The sequence below is a fragment of the Rutilus rutilus genome (assembly GCF_951802725.1).
Source record: "Rutilus rutilus genome assembly, chromosome: 16".
Lineage (NCBI taxonomy): Eukaryota > Metazoa > Chordata > Actinopteri > Cypriniformes > Leuciscidae > Rutilus > Rutilus rutilus.
The window spans coordinates 23,402,027-23,418,050 of NC_140224.1; the positions used below are offsets into that span (position 1 = coordinate 23,402,027).

General features: G+C 37.6%; 2 protein-coding genes across 16 annotated transcripts in view; both read left to right on the top strand.

Annotated features, from left to right (window-relative positions):
- Positions 1-8,373, top strand: part of svila (supervillin a) — a 79,275-nt gene extending 70,902 nt beyond the window's left edge. For 10 of the 14 annotated variants that reach the window (XM_084434087.1, XM_084434086.1, XM_084434090.1 and 7 more), the window contains 4 exons: positions 631-752; positions 1,564-1,719; positions 2,122-2,142; positions 7,531-8,373. In XM_084434087.1, the coding sequence (XP_084290213.1) occupies positions 631-752; positions 1,564-1,719; positions 2,122-2,142; positions 7,531-7,617 (386 nt within the window). In that variant the 3' untranslated portion in view covers positions 7,618-8,373. The remainder of the gene's footprint in view (positions 1-630; positions 753-1,563; positions 1,720-2,121; positions 2,143-7,530) is intronic. The other 4 variants (XM_084434089.1, XM_084434082.1, XM_084434083.1 and 1 more) reach the window with 1 other exon arrangement.
- Positions 8,374-11,013: 2,640 nt separating this feature from the next.
- Positions 11,014-16,024, top strand: part of psme4b (proteasome activator subunit 4b) — a 29,876-nt gene continuing 24,865 nt past the window's right edge. For both annotated transcript variants that reach the window (XM_084434363.1, XM_084434364.1), the window contains exons 1-3: positions 11,014-11,493; positions 13,489-13,629; positions 15,470-15,586. In XM_084434363.1, coding sequence (XP_084290489.1) covers positions 11,297-11,493; positions 13,489-13,629; positions 15,470-15,586 — 455 coding nt within the window. In that variant the 5' untranslated portion in view covers positions 11,014-11,296. The remainder of the gene's footprint in view (positions 11,494-13,488; positions 13,630-15,469; positions 15,587-16,024) is intronic.

Below are 16,024 nucleotides of genomic sequence, written 5' to 3' on the forward strand. Positions count from 1 at the left end.
TAATCTGTCGAAAGGTGCAACAAAAAATGTTCTTTTTACTGAGGCTTGTTCAGAGGGTCATGTTGCTGTATTATCATGTCTGTATTGAATCCAACTTACTGTATGGTATAGCGGCCTGGTTTGGTAATCTGACAGTTACCCTTAAATCTCAGTTGAACCATTTGGTGCGTACAGCAATTAAGTTGGTTGGTCTGGGGGTTTACCCCCATGTTGAGTCTATATTCAGCTAAATTATTTTCAAACAGGCAAGAAATTGACTCTGGACCCTTCTCATGTGCTTTATCTAGAATTCTAACCACTTCCATCTGGTTGAAGTTTTCGTACCCCAAAGTTTAGATACTACCTCTATAAAAATTATTTTGTTCCTTTGCACTAGAGTTTAATCCTAACAGTTTTGTAGCCAAAGGACACGATTATGTGATAGTTAATGATGTGGGTATCTTATTATGCAGCTTCATCTGTATTGCCCAAAACAAATTTCCCTTAAAAGGGACAAATAAAGTAAAGTATGAAGTAGATTTAAGTCTCAATAAGAAAGAGATTGTCTGCTGCTTCTTCTGTTACATCATGATTTTAAACTCTCTAGTTTCTGTCGCAATAACAAGATTGGTTTTACTTTTGTATTTTTAGAAAAAAATGAGAAAAAAACTCCCAAATCATACCTGATCCATGCAGGGCTTGAGCCCCTTACCTTCACTAACATGTTTCCCAGCTGGGAACACAGAGAGGACATCGCTGAGATCACAGAGAAGGTGAGAGAGAAAGTTAAATGCACATACCAAGTATTTTTTCCTTTTTTGGAGTTATATTAATATGGTTCAATGAACACAATATCTGCAAGCACTTTATTACACTGTTAGTAGTACTCACCTACAGGTACCGCTGTCATCATTCTGTCAAAATTCTGTCATCATTTACCCACCCTCATGTCTTTACAAACCCATTGAACTTAGAACTTTTGTTCTTTAATTTAGGCTTTATTCACATGTAAACATTGATCAGGGAACATAAACAGAAGCTCAACTGAACCTGCTTGACACATGAGAACAAGCCTCATTGGTTCTTGCGGAAGCTCATACATGCTGCGTTACACGAGAATAAACCTCATTGGCTCTCACACATCAAGCGGAAATGCTTGCGCTTCCATTTACCGTTTCTGATGTGTGAGTTGATGCAATTTTATGTGTGATTTAAAGGGCCTAAATTAAATCTGTTCATCATATAAAGCGATCGTCTCTTTAGAAAATGTAACTTCAGACTAAACCACTCAATTCATATGGATTACTTTTACAATCTCTTTATGAACTTTTTGAAGCAACAAAGTGGTAGTTGCATAGACTGTCAATGGAGGGACAGAAATCTCTCAGATTTCATTATAAATATCTTAATTTGTGTCCTGAAGATGAACTAAAGTCTTATGGATTTAAAACGACATGAGGGTGAGTAGTTGATGACAGAATTTTAAATTTTTATGTGAATTAACCCTTTAAGATACTTTAGCTGCTGGTGTCATGGGGAACATCAATAAACATCATCTTTTATGTTGTGTTCTGTGATTTATAGGAGGCTGAAGTATGTAATCAGATCATTCTTGTTGAAGACGTCTTGACTAGACTCTGCAAGACCATTTACCCGTTGGCGGATATACAAGCCCGTCCCCTACCAGAAGGTGTTGACCCTCTACGTCTTGAGATCTACCTATCAGATGAGGACTTTGAGGTGAGAAAAATCACATTAACACTGAGGTTTCACTCAGTTGATTCTTACGGTAGTGTTTAAGGTTCATTTGTTATTTTCTTAGTTGTGTAAATAAGCCTAACTTTATCGATCTGGGCGCATTAAAGAATTGTACGATTTTCAGACATTGGACACTGATATTACTGAACTGTATCTGTTATGTAACGTCTGCCTGTGTTTGTTCATATGTTCTGTCTTTTCAGTTCTATCTAGTTTTATTTTTCCATTTTTCCCTTCATCGATTTCATATTTCTCTTTCTGCTCCCACTGTCGTCTTTTAGCTGCGTCTCTTAACCTGTCTCTCCCTGCATCTTTCTGCTTTTCCCCTTTATGCTGGTGTAGTCTTGCATCTGACTGAGGTTAATTTTTCCCTTCACATGGCAGGGTGTAGGGGCTTCTGGGAAGGTGAGTTTTGTTTCATGAGGAACACTGTTTTTTTTTTCCCACTAATGCCGCATCCTCACTGTGTGAACTGCATCACCATGTGCTTGTGCATCACATTCTTATCTAGCTGTGTGTTGGTCACCGTTCACCACTGATAGTTCTCACACTGATAGGTCTCACTTTAAGATTTATAGTGTAACTGGTAAATATTTTATGCGGGATAATAAACACTATCCAGATTGCATGTAATCATTGAAACAATGTTGAGTCAGTGTTGATGCGTCAACGCTAATTACATTGAATTAACGTTACAAAGGGATGTTGCTTTAGCATCACTCTTGCACCCTCAGTTAATGGTGAAGCAATGTTGAGATTTCAACCAAAAATCAACGGTAATAGTATTGATTCAACATTACAAAGTGATATTTTATCAACATCACATTTGCACCCTCAGTTAATGTTGAAACTATGTTGAACAAAAAATCAATGGTAATGCTATTGAATCAACATTACACTATGATTGATTCTACATCACCGATGCTGAATCAATATTGAAATTAACAAAAATAATCAATGGTAATATTGTTTAATCAACTTTACACTATGATGTTGAATCTACATCACTGCTGTTGAATCAACACTGAAATTAACAAAAATAATCTTTGGTAATATGGTTTGATCAATGTTACAATGTGATGTTGATTCTAAATACATTTTGTTGAAACACTGAAAATACAACTGAAAAGGAATGTAAACAATGTTGCCATCTGATGTACTAAGTTAATGTTGAAACAACATTAATATTTCAACTACACTTCAATGGTGCGTCAACAAATTCCTGACCATTTCAAAATTTGGTGAAAACCTTTTAAAATATAAATGACACCTTTCCTGCAGTTGAGTCAATTTATTTATTCAATCAATCAATGATAAACATATATTAAAAGATCATTCTTTAAAAAAGAAAGGGGGAGAAATAGGACAAATGCATGTCAACCTTTAAAAATGAAATTGGCTTCAGAAGTCTGATGTCATAACTACAGGTTGTCCAACGGTTCAGGTTTACATCAGACTACTGTCTCTTCCTTTGGGTTCTCTGAAATCTGAAAAAATAAAGCATGATGTTACTCAAGTCAATTCGGTTGTCATACATAGTCACAATCAAGAATGTTAATATACACAATATGATTCACTTTAAAAAAAAAAAAACTGAACACAAAATATTCTAACTACGATTATAGTATTGTTAAATCGGTTTATTTAATTTATTTTTCTAAAATCTAGAAATAATTCAATATCAAAAGAACACCTTTTAATGCTGCCCAAGATGTTGAGATACTTCTCGTCGAATGGCATTTTATGCCGGCTGGCAATGTCATGTTGTTGGCCTTATTTGCCTGGACAATGGCAGAGGCTGCCCTTTTCTTGGCCCGCCGTAGCAGAGAAAGAGTTGGTCTGACTGTCGCAGTTTCTCTGTGGCACTCAGATAGCCCCGAAGGGCTCGCACTGGACATAATTGTTCTGTTGGATTGCTATCTTGTGTGTTAGACACAGAACGATTGAGTGCTACCAACTCAATTGGTTGATTCCTAAATGATGTTGAGAGCCTTTTGGGTAGGAATGAGGGGTTAGGCCACAATGTCACCATTGTTCCATCCGCATTCCAATGCATACAGGACGTATTGGTTGACAATGCGTGGAGCTCACCAAAACGTTCTGAACTACCATCTGAACTACTTCTGGATTGAGTCTCCATTCTCCTGGCAAAGGTCTGTGGTGAGACAAGAAGTCTGCCACCACATTCGACACTCCCGGTATATGCATCGCCCTGATGTTTGTGAACCCAAGAAAGGCCCATGTCAGAAGGTCTTGTGCTACTCTCAGAGACTGGCTGGACCTCGTGCCGCCTTGATGGTTGATATGATATTCCACCGATGTATTGTCCGTTTTGATGAGAATATGGCGGTTCAGTTGGGCCGGCACAAAGTGCTTCAGAGCTAATTGCACTGCTTGTAGCTCCAGGGTATTTGTCTTTTGTGGCTTGGGATCTTAGACTGGGACAGCGCCAGCATAAGATGGCAGAGCGAATTCCCTATCCGACCCATGCGTGCTGCAGTATTGTACGCTTGACTAAGGAGATCGTCTGTGATTCTGCTCTGAGGTCGCGGGCAGCGAGCATTAGGCCTCCAAGCCTCTTCCGGTGATATGATGAAAGAGGCGATACATGGATCCACTTTAGGCATCTGACCCAGGCCATAAGAGTCCGATTCGTGCATAGCTGCCAGGGCCCTGCTTGCTGTGGTATGGTGAGTAAGTAACTTGGGATTAGCCCAGCACCTCTGTAGTTCCTCAATATAATCTTTGGATGGGGGAATGCAAAGAGCAGATGGTTTTGCTGGTTTTGGAGGGAGCTCCCACTGTAGGGGCAGTGTCCAGGCTTAATCATGCCAACGCAATCTGGATGGCTTGTCTCACTTCATCCTGATCTGATTCTACTCCTTCCGCTGAACCCCGTGCCGTGTTCTGAGAGTCATCATGAGAGTGGATACCCGAGTGAATTCTTCATTACCCTCCTCACAAAACTGGTTTTGAGAGGCTGCCATAGACAGCATATCCTCCTCAGGAATGGGTAATTCCTTACTGGGATTTCCCAACATCGGTGATGGTGCCTCCCTTGGTTGCAGATTTAATATTAAAGACTTAAACTCTGAGGTCAAAACCTCCACTTTATTGGCTAAAGAATCCTCTCCATGTCTCTTACTGGTGGAGACACTCACTGCTTCCACCTTTTTCCGCTTAGACGTCACTTTTCCCTTAGACGTCAAGAGTGCCTCTACTGCAGCTAGTCTGGAAGTTCTCCGTTCCCACGGCATGGTGCTACAATTCATACAGGCATCGTCAGTGAGACCCTGCTTCAAATGTTCCAAGCCTAAGCAGGATGGACAGCAGTCATGTCCATCGTCCTGCTGTAAAGTGGCCCTGCACACAGTGCATGTCCGGCTAAGCTGTTCCATACTGCCACAGCAGTGCTTTACTGAAGCCTGAGCAAGAACACTCTGGGTGCCACAAAAATTCTATAACGGTAAGGTACTGAAAGAATTATATATATTTATTTTTTTTAACAGCCAAACTAGTGTTAATACTTTAGCCCACTGTTGATAGAAGTACCAGGTAGCAGTACAGAAAACAGAGCGAAAACACTTGTATATAATGCAACTGCGAGAAATATAATATATATGCCTATATCAAAGAAAAACAAACAAAAAACTATTAAATTGTCATGTACACAGCTACATATGTAATCTATAAAAATATTACTTACCTAAATTGAATGCTCTAGATGAATACAACCAGCTGCAGTGCACGCCGCCGGTCTGTAACGAAAAATATATTGTTGTTGTTCCTGGAGCGCAAACACTCTTAATGTTCGCTATAATTAATCACTATGGCTTTTCTATGGAGCGAAACCACTCTGAGATGCCATTTATACACGTTTCATAAAAGAAACAACATCCGGTGTTTATGTAAGCAACTTACCACGCTCTGGCAGCGATCGGAATAAACAGATGTGTTCCAAGAAAGCAAGTTTGTCTTCAATCCGCCACAGCCTCTGGAGGACGCACAACACGCAGCTCCAACAAAAATGATTGCTATGAGGCTGTGAAAGACGGAATCCAAGTATTCTGAATGAAAGTTTTTCCTTCTACCTGCAATCTTTGCACGTATGCGAGAAGATTATAGGGACAGTTTGCAGGATGTCAGGGGTTTAAATAGAGGGGATCCCCATGACGTACCTGGTCATGTGATGACTTTGTTGTTATTAGACTCCACCTGTGCATGAGCAAGAGAGATAATATTCAGTGGGAAGCACTGCCTCTGGTGGTCAGTAAGAATGAAATAGAACTTCCAGACAGGTGTGTTGGAGCTAAACTCTTCATGAAGAGGAACAAACACCTCTGAGCTATAGCCATTAACTATATCTCAGTTAATTTTCTGTGAAACTACATAGCATTCAAGTAACAAGTTTATCTTGTAGAATAAAAGAGCTTTAGGATTTTTCAATGAAAATTTCTTTAAAGGGATAGTTCAGCCCGAAATGAAAATTGTCATCATGTACCCACCCTCAAGTTGTTCCAAACCTGTATGAGTTTCTTTCTTCTGTTGAACACAAAATACAATATTTTAAAGAATGTTGGTAACCAGAAAGTTGACGGTGGCCATTGATTTCCATAATAGGAAATAAATACCATGGAAGTCAATGGCTACCATCAACTCTCTGGTTACCAACATTCTTCACTCTATCTTCTTTTGTGTGCAGCAGAAGAAAGAAATTAATGCAGGTTTGGAATAACTTGAGGGTGAATAAATGATGACATAATTTTCATCATTTCGGGCCGAACTATTCCTTTGAAGCTGCAGATTCACCTTATGTCGACCTTAATCTCTTTAAATATCACAAAATAGCCATGTCAGTCACATTCTTAATAAACACAAGATGTTTTTTGTTATTGTGTTTCAGTGGAAAACTGAAGCTAAACTGAATGGAAATCAGTTACATTTCTCAATTTAATACAGATTCAGGAATATGAATGATTACCTGATTAAAGTTACTCTGTGTAAGATTTTCTCCCATCTAGCGGTGAAATTGTATATGACTATACTGAATATTACTTTCTAGCCTCTCCCATTCCGAGGGCGTTTTAACTCATACGGTGGCCGTATTATTCCTAGACGTTCTAGCGTTGTGCACAACCATGCTATAGTTAGCCAAGCAACTATAAAACTTTGAATTTACACAAATAGGCTGAATTACCTGTCGAGAAGAAAGCAGGCAACTTCGGCGTCCCTTTTAAATGAGCTCTTTACATCAACAGGCTTTCAAATCTGCTGGCAGTCGCGTGTGTGTGTGTGTGTGTGTGTGTGTTTCTCTCTCTCAAATAAATGCAGCCTTGGTGCTTGGTGAGCATAACAGACTTTTCAAAAACATTAAAAAAATCTTACTGACACCAGAATGTTCTCCAGTTTTCACATCAACTGATCAACTCATTGTAAAATTACCAGTAAATGGCTAATCTATACTATTTTGTCTAAAAAAATAAATGCTACATGTGAAATTTTTTTTTGAAATGAGTATGAACAATTAAATACCCAACACTGACTGATACCTTATGCTGTTAATTAATTTTGCATTCCTACATTAAATACTTTGTACTCTAATGGAGGTTTCCATTTTTGTATTGGTGAATGGAAGTAACCAATATCCTACAGCTGTTGTGTTTGTGTGTGTGATTATTCATCCATTTTTCAGCATTTCAGAGTTGTGAGTGTGATTTAACACTTGTATGTCATCTGTGTGTTTTTATTAAATCCTTATCCCTAAATGTATATATGTGTATATGTTCTCTACAGAAAGCATTGGAGATGACAAGAAGTGAATATGAGGCACTACCAGGATGGAAGCAAGTGAATGTGAAGAAAGCCAAAGGATTGTTTTAGAGGAAATCTGACTGCACTTGGAACTGCTGATTGGGATTGAATCTGCAAGTGAAGACCACCTCATTCCTTTTGATCAAGACGGGACAAGCGCAAGTGAATATCTACCTGTCAAACCACACAGGGAAGTGAAATGGAGCTGAAGGAAGAAGAAAAGACTGAGATTGGCAAGGGTTTACCAGCCTCTTGTAGCACATTTCTTTCCCATTTTCTCCATTTTTGTTTTTATCTGTGAATTTTTTTTTTGAGTGCTTCCAGCTTGTTTTCCTCCCGTTTTTATTTTTCTGCATTGCTTTGTCCACATGGTCATTCACCGTCCAACATGCACAAGGCAGCCCTCAGCTTAACATAACCCACAGTAAAAAAAAAAGCCTTTTAGTTATTATCTGAATGTAAGAAAGCTCAAAAGAGCACTTTATGCAAGTATGTTCATATCTGCTCTCATAAATGACCTCAAGATGCGTTTAACCTTCCAGACCGATGCTTGAACTTGAGAACCCTATGTGTGTACTGTTCATGGGAGATTGTTTGTAAATCTATACAGTGTGTGTCTCTTCAAACAGGATTGAATGAAATTGTGGAATAAGAGAAAATGTCTTTCTATTCTGCGTTGTATAGTGCCTTGCCTTCATGTACAGTTTATATAAAGACAGATGCTAGTCTGCATTTTAAAGATATATTTGTGATATAAATAAATATTGGTGCAAATAAACACTGTATTATGTAGATAATAAATACTTTGTCTGTTGCTTAATCTGCACTTGCTTAATCACTTTTCATTTACACTAGTTTGTTTTCTACGGGTCCCCTAAATTGACATAATGGAAAGGAACGAAATGGGAAGAAAAATTATATTCCAATACTTTGCGTTCACTCGAAAAAGTTTCTCTGTGTTGCAAGCGAATGCAAAGTTTATCATTGGAACGCAAAAGTTTAAAACAAAATCTTTCCTATTTTTACATCACCATGTCCAGGTCACTTTAGTAATCACTCTGTGATTTTTCCACAGGCAATATGTGCTACACACATAGTTTGGAAAGAATTTAAAGCCCTTGAGTAGAAGACCTGTTTGTTTAAATTATTTAACTAAATGTTTTATTGTGGTAATCTTAATTTCCAACTTGGAGTTCTTGTTCTCAAATACATTCATTTGCTACTTGCATAGTCATGGTATCTATTCAATGAACAAAACAAACAAAAACCTTCAGATATTCTTACACAAAGACCAGCAGAGGGCACTGTTGTTCCACAAGTGAGTGTGTAGTAGACTAGTAATAGTAGTAGTAGTAGACCTTTGCATTCTTTTTTTATTCTTCAATTTGACATTTCTTTTTAAAACCATACATACATTACATTAAATACATTTCCAATTGTTTTATAATAAATTGTCATTTTAATTTCACCAATATCTCAACAGCTAAATCTCGTCAAGCTTCCTTCTATCAACCACTGATTTTATATTAGGAATGCAAGTGATCAATGGCACAAACTGAAAGTAGTTACCAAAAAATAAATGAGCTCTGCCATATAAGTCCACAAGAGCACAATTGGGACACCGGGTGTGAAGGCTTTAAATTTGTTGGGTCAAGTGGGATTTAAAAGTCACATGATCCAATCAAAGTCAGGGCTAAACATGTTGTATGGCCAAGGAGCCGCTTCCTGTCTGTCCGACTGAGGATTGAGGACATTTCTACATCTAAGAAAACAACTCGGCTTTAAGCACACAGTAATAGCCATTGTTGCAAATAATTTGTATCAACACTTTTGCTCATACCGTGAACATACATTTTGTATACATGCTAGCAAGTTATGAGTGACTTCATATAGAACCTGAAAAAATGAGTATGTGATTATTATGTTATTAGCATTCAGTTACTGGTCATTTCAAGTGCTGTATTCTTTGTTACATCACACACAACCGTAATTTAGAGACTTGCAAGTGGGCCTGTTAATCCAGAATCTCATTAACAACACCCATGATCAGGCCATGCAAATCTGCTTTACCTGGAATGCAATAACCCTCCAGGCAAAGGACCTGATTGGCTGAATGCTAAAAGGTCATTGCATCTGATTAGCTGGAATTTCTGTATGGAATTTTCCTATTGGTTGGAAAAGTAGGGTGTGTGGTTGATAGGTAAATAAATGACCTTGAGGAATCTGTTGTGCAGAGGAGCTGTGGGAATGTGGCATCTATTTATTTTCTCTGCCATGTATATGCTCATTTTTCATTGACTGGAGATCTCCATCGAGATTAAATATCTGTGAGAAACTGTAAATCACTTGAGAGCTGAACACAAAATGAAACATGAGAAAAATTGAATCAAATTGTGATACTGAAGGCCCACTGAGATACAGGAATGCACCCATCTCTACAACTGAGCGCTCATTCAAATGCTTGATCAAATTAAGAAAGAGCTGCTGAAGGGTGAATGCACAGAACACTCTTCCCTTCGTCTGCCATTACACTAGGTCAAGTGAATAGTAGTGCACTGGGTCAGTGCACAAGGAAATAACCAAAGCGGATTTAAGTTATCTCGTTAGTATCATTGCCTTGGATAAACTGTTTAAACAAAGTGAAGGGACCAGTATACAAACAAAGCTTGTGTCATTCATATTTCTTTGGTAAATGGACATGTTTATTTTAGAAATAGAACAAGAAAAGAGATGGTTTTTCCCAACTAACTAGTGACGCTCTCTAAAACTTTAGTTATTTTTGATACATACTCTATACACTATGAGGTAATGTAAAAACTGCAACAAAAAAGTTCTGACATTGAAGACCCCCTTGTAGCTATATATTTTTATATAAAAAACATTAATACTGTGTGGAAAAATTGTACAATTTGAAATTTTATTGTATTTTTTATTTAGATATTATATATACAGATATTTAAAAATATATTATTGTCAGGTTTTGTTGGCAGAACAGCTGAGGGAAGAGACAAAAATCTTTAGGCCTACTAACAGAATTATAAAGACTACATTTCCAAATGTAAAAGAAATAATCATTAATGTAGTCATTTACTCACCCTCATGTTGTTCCAAACCTGTATGAGTTTCTTTTTTTCTGGTGAACACAAAAGAAGACATTTTTAAAGAATGTTTGTAACCAGTTGACGGTTGACATTCAATGGCTACCGTCAACTGTTCGATTAACAACATTCTTTAAAATATCTTCCTTTGTGTTTAATAGAAGAAAGAAACTATTACATGTAAAAAATTTCGTTTTTAGGTGAACTATCCCTTAATTTCATTTCACGCTTTTGAACATTTTCACGGGCCGTGTTGTGATTGCTGAATGTGCCGCTAAACACCAGTAGGTGGCGCGCCGCTCATGGCTCATTGTTGCACACCCGCCGCTGGTGTGTTATGTATGTGAGGTTGAGCGTGTGTTTATGTGAGTGTGTGTCTGTCCGTGTGACTCGTAATATGTGTCAAGAGAGTGAGGGGAGACTTCTCTATGTAGGTGACTGAAGCTAATGTGTTTAACACAAGAGGTCAGAAAGACAGATCTGTCGAAGTAACCAGTTTTGATCTGAATCCCGCTCCACAATAACGGCACTTATGCGAAAGTAGCGGATTTTGTGAATAAAACAAAGATTTGTCAAGGGAACTTCTGTCAAGAGGGGAAGGAAATAAGCCGGACACGTCAGAAGAGGATATTTATTTTGGGAATCGTAATATGAAAAAGGAGCAGGCCGAGATATTAGGTTTTGTCCCTCAGAAAGAGATCGTTTACAACAAACTTCTCCCCTACGCAGATAAACTAGACCGCGAATCCAATGACATTTTGGCCCAGATTAAAGGGAACTTGGGTCGGGCTGTCCAGTTCCGTGAGTTATGGCCAGGAGTTTTATTTTGGACCCGGAAACTATCCACGTGAGTATATGCAAGACTCAAAAAATGCTTTGATGTGGCAATTGGATCTGGTTTGTTAATAAACAGCAGGGACAGCTGAGTGACACAGGTAGCTTGTAGCCGTTAGCTCGCGAGCTAAAGGCTAAGCGCTACCTGAGTCACTCAGCTGTCCTTGCTTATACGTAAACATCACATATCCATCTGTTAGCTCTCCATAATGACCTTTCATAATATCGAGCGTAATATTTCGTTGGTCTAGTTTGTCAGAGTGGCTTCAGTCGGTAAAAAGGCAGGAAAAGTGGGACTGTTGTAAGCTCATTTCTAAGCTAATCAGCTAACGGAGGCTAACATTAGTGCTGGATAAGCAGCTGCCACATGCATCACTGCAACTAGTGGTTGGATATGGAGTCTTTAAAAAGACACTTTATCTCACTACATATTATTTCATGCCTTTATGGCTTGCCTTTATTCATTTCGATCAATTTAATATGTTTCTTATTAAAAATTGAAGTGATTCATGGTCAGTTTTCACCGCGTTGAACAACAGACAGAAGGATATGGGATCTTATTTTATGGTTAACTTAAGACTCTATTTAGAGGTCAGATAAAGGATATATTGTTCTATTAAAATGCCGCATGCTTACGTTTTATGTTTTATTTTTTGACGATATAATGAAAGAAATTGTAAATTAATTAAATAAATTGTAATGAATTGTTCATCTGTGTCATTATATATTTAAAGACACTTAAAAGTCTTTCATGAGTTTATTGTGCATGCTGCATAACATTTAAATGGGACCCTTCGTATGATGAGTGTATGATCACGCGTATAAAGTGTATTACGTTACCACAGTGGCTTTGCTCCCACACTGACTGCTGTAGAGTTTGTATTATACAAAATACTTGACAGAGTATCTCTGCTTAAATGGGCAATATGTTTACAAACCCAATTTCGTATCCATTTGGCCTCTTACCTATCATTAGATTAAATTCAAGGCCGTGAAAAATGGTTTTGTATTTGCAGTGAGGGCGGGCATGTTGTTTAAGTGGATATAATCTACAGTTTAGTGAGTCATTTGACCCGATTCAGTGAATAAGTGAGTGGTCAGTGTTTAATTCTGTCCGATGACTCCTCTGCTTCATTTAGATTGATTCGCCAAGTGATTCAGCATTGAGCCCATGATAGTTTTTGAGTGCAGAGCGAGCAGAAGGCGAAAATATATGCATTGTTAATGTTAATATACACCCAACTTTGTTTGGTTTGTTTCAAATAAAAATTTTGTAGTCGAGTATGAGACTTACATTGAAAGTTTTTTTTACAGACCTAAACATTTTAATGGTTATGTATGTTTGTGTATATAGATCTATCTATCTATCTATCTATCTATCTACATATATATATATATATATATATATACACACACACACATACCTGCTCTAGCAGAAATATTGTTTGCCATGGCTCTACAGTTTAATAGTTGAAAAGGACATTTTTGTATGCCATACAACAAAAAGGCTCAAATAAGAATAAGTGCGAGCTTTTATCATTTAGTTGAGTGTTTTCAAAGGCTCTCTTATATAATCTATTTTGATGACCCGTTTCAATCATTTTTTTGACATGCTAGCCTGACTCAGCTTTATTCAGACACGCAGCACTCTCTGTTTTTCTCATGATCATTTCTTCGTGCTTACATGGTTAGTGATAAGGTCAGAATGGCTCCAACAGATAACTGATGGCCATATGTGCTTCCCAAACAAAAGTCCCCCCCCCCAGTGCTTTTTCATAATGTGTTGTAATGCTCACTTACATATATTTGGTTGTTTATCACTGCTTTATTGTGATGATTTTAAGATAAAACTTAAAATGAAGTAATTATTTGTTTTAGAAATAGTGTGCCTTCTGTAGACTATGTAATGTACTCTAGATAATATGCAAGTTTTTGTTTTGTGAATCATGCTTTTCCTCTCCTGTTCTCTGTTTTCCACTCGTATGACATGATCTCTGCCCCTTGATAGGTACCTTCGGCTGTACGGGAGGAAGTTCAGCAAGGAGGACCATGTGCTCTTCATCAAGCTTCTGTACGAGCTGGTCACCATCCCCAACCTGGAGATCAGCATGATGCAGAGCTTTGCACGACTCCTTGTCAACTTACTGAAGTATGTGAAAATTACTGCATGCGACTGTGAAAAAGTATTTAGGATATTGGCCAAACAGATTTTGCAATTGCGCCAGTGCAAATTTATGTTTGCACTCTGAAGACCGTGATGAGAGAACGTGTTTTTGCAGCCAATCACAGACATAGCCTATCTGTTGATTTCTTGAGACACAATGGCCAATCAGAGGCGTTTAAGTTAAAATCCACTCACCGCTCAAAACGCTGGAGTTTGTTCAGTGCTGAGTAATGCCTCTGTACCCTCCTCTGTCTCAATTCTGCTAGTTATCAGCTACGCTCCTCCAAGTGGTTGCTTTTTAATGTACCCAGGGTTTGTAGCACTTTAATATGTTGTTTATGTATGGCTGCTGCCTTGGCCAGGTCTCTCTTGTAAAAGAGATTTTTGATCTCAATGAGACTTCCTGGTAAAATAAAAAATAAAATAAAAAATGCAAGCTCGCGAATCCTCTCATTATAACAAACAAAGTACAGACACGATGTAAATAAGAGATTAATTGTGTAGTCTAGACAACTTCATTGATTATCAGGGAAGTTTGTTAAAACGCGATGAACTGAGACGTGTGACAGCTTTTTAATGATTATAAAGGGAGTTTGCAAATGTAATATTGATTTTATACAACAATTCAATAAACATGAAGTTTATATTAAGTGGCTTGCCACTGCGCATATCTCCGAGCAAACACAGGTGTTTAGTTTATGAAACCTTCTATTTAAAACATTCATCTCTTAACATTGTTATAATTCAATTAAATGCATTCATGCCACTTCTGAACCTTATTAAACACTCTGTAAATATTCCTAAATGCCACTTCGATGGTTCTTCGATGCCACCTCTGCAGTGCAAAGATGAATTTTGTTGATATTGTTTTCATTTGATTGGTAACTTATTCTTCCTGATTGTGTATTATTATTTTAACTCAATTTAAAAATGTATGAATTTGACACAAAAGATGACACATTTAATAAGGTTAGAAGAAATGCCCTTACAAAAGGATAAATGCCCCGGCAAGTCATTTTAAAGGAGAACTCCGGTCAATTTTAACATTGAGCTCATTTTTTTTTACATTTGGAGTGCTGTCAGTACAGAGAACAACGACAAAAATCGGTGTTGCCTACAACGTGTTATCCTCGTTTTAAAATTTGCACCCTGTTGACTTCAATGGGGCATGTTTTAAACCTGCTTTTAGCCTCTTAACCTCCTTGATGTGTCATTACAAGTGCACAGGTCATGTGAGTGATTCCTTCTGAGTGAACGCGGGTGAATCTGACTGCAGTAGATGTGAAAGAAATATATAAAAAATGATGTTTATTCAGCCAGCGCACATACCTGTATTTACATCCTGTTTTCGGTCGAAGTCCACAGTAATCGATTGTCGAGTTCACGCGCATAGGTTTAGTACCTATGATCACGCGCGTGAACTCGACAATCACTCACATGACCTGTGCACTTGTAATGACACATCAAGGATGTTAAGAGGCTAAAAGCAGGTTTAAAACTTGCCCCATTGAAGTCAACAGGGTGCAAATTTTAAAAAGAGGATAACACGTTGTAGGCAACACCGATTTTTGTCGTTGTTCTCTGTACTGACAGCACTCCAAATGTACAAAAAAATGAGCTCAATGTTAAAATTGACCACATGTTGTCATTGATCACAAGGTGCTCCTAAATGTTTTTTTTTTTTTTTTATTAATTTTTTTAAAGAAAAACAAATGTAAGTGTAGAGCCCTGTTAATGCATATGTTTTATACTAATGTTTTAAATTGACAGCCCTAGTTATGTAATTTTTTTTTCTGTTTTCTGAAAACTCTTTTCTCATGTACAGAAAGAAAGAACTGCTGTCCCGGGATGATTTGGAGTTGCCTTGGAGGCCTTTGTACGATCTCTATGAGAGTATCCTGTACTCCAAAACAGAGCATCTTGGTCTTAACTGGTTCCCAAAGTAAGTCCCTCTCTCTTTTCTCACTGATTCTAGTTTCTTGTGAACTTTGCTTACAAAGTCTAATGTCCACGGAACAACATTTTATATGTGACTGGATACTCTTTTTTTCATAGCATGGTACCTGGTGATCAGAATATGCCATCTGGCCATCATTCACAAAGTTTTACACATTCCTGACCCACAATTTAAAAGTTTGTTTATTAGATATTTTAGCTAATTTGATTCTGCGTTCAGCTACCAGTTAAAGTGTAGTAATCTACCTTATTTAAACCTATTTATTTAAACAGCCAAAAATATGCAAACAAGTATATTTCATATCATATTTGCAGAGATGGAATGTGTTTTCTGTATGGTGAACATGGATATATGACACATGGTTCATTGTACAGGGCAAGTTGAGATCATGGGGAAAAAATACTTGTCAGTGCAACGTTTGGT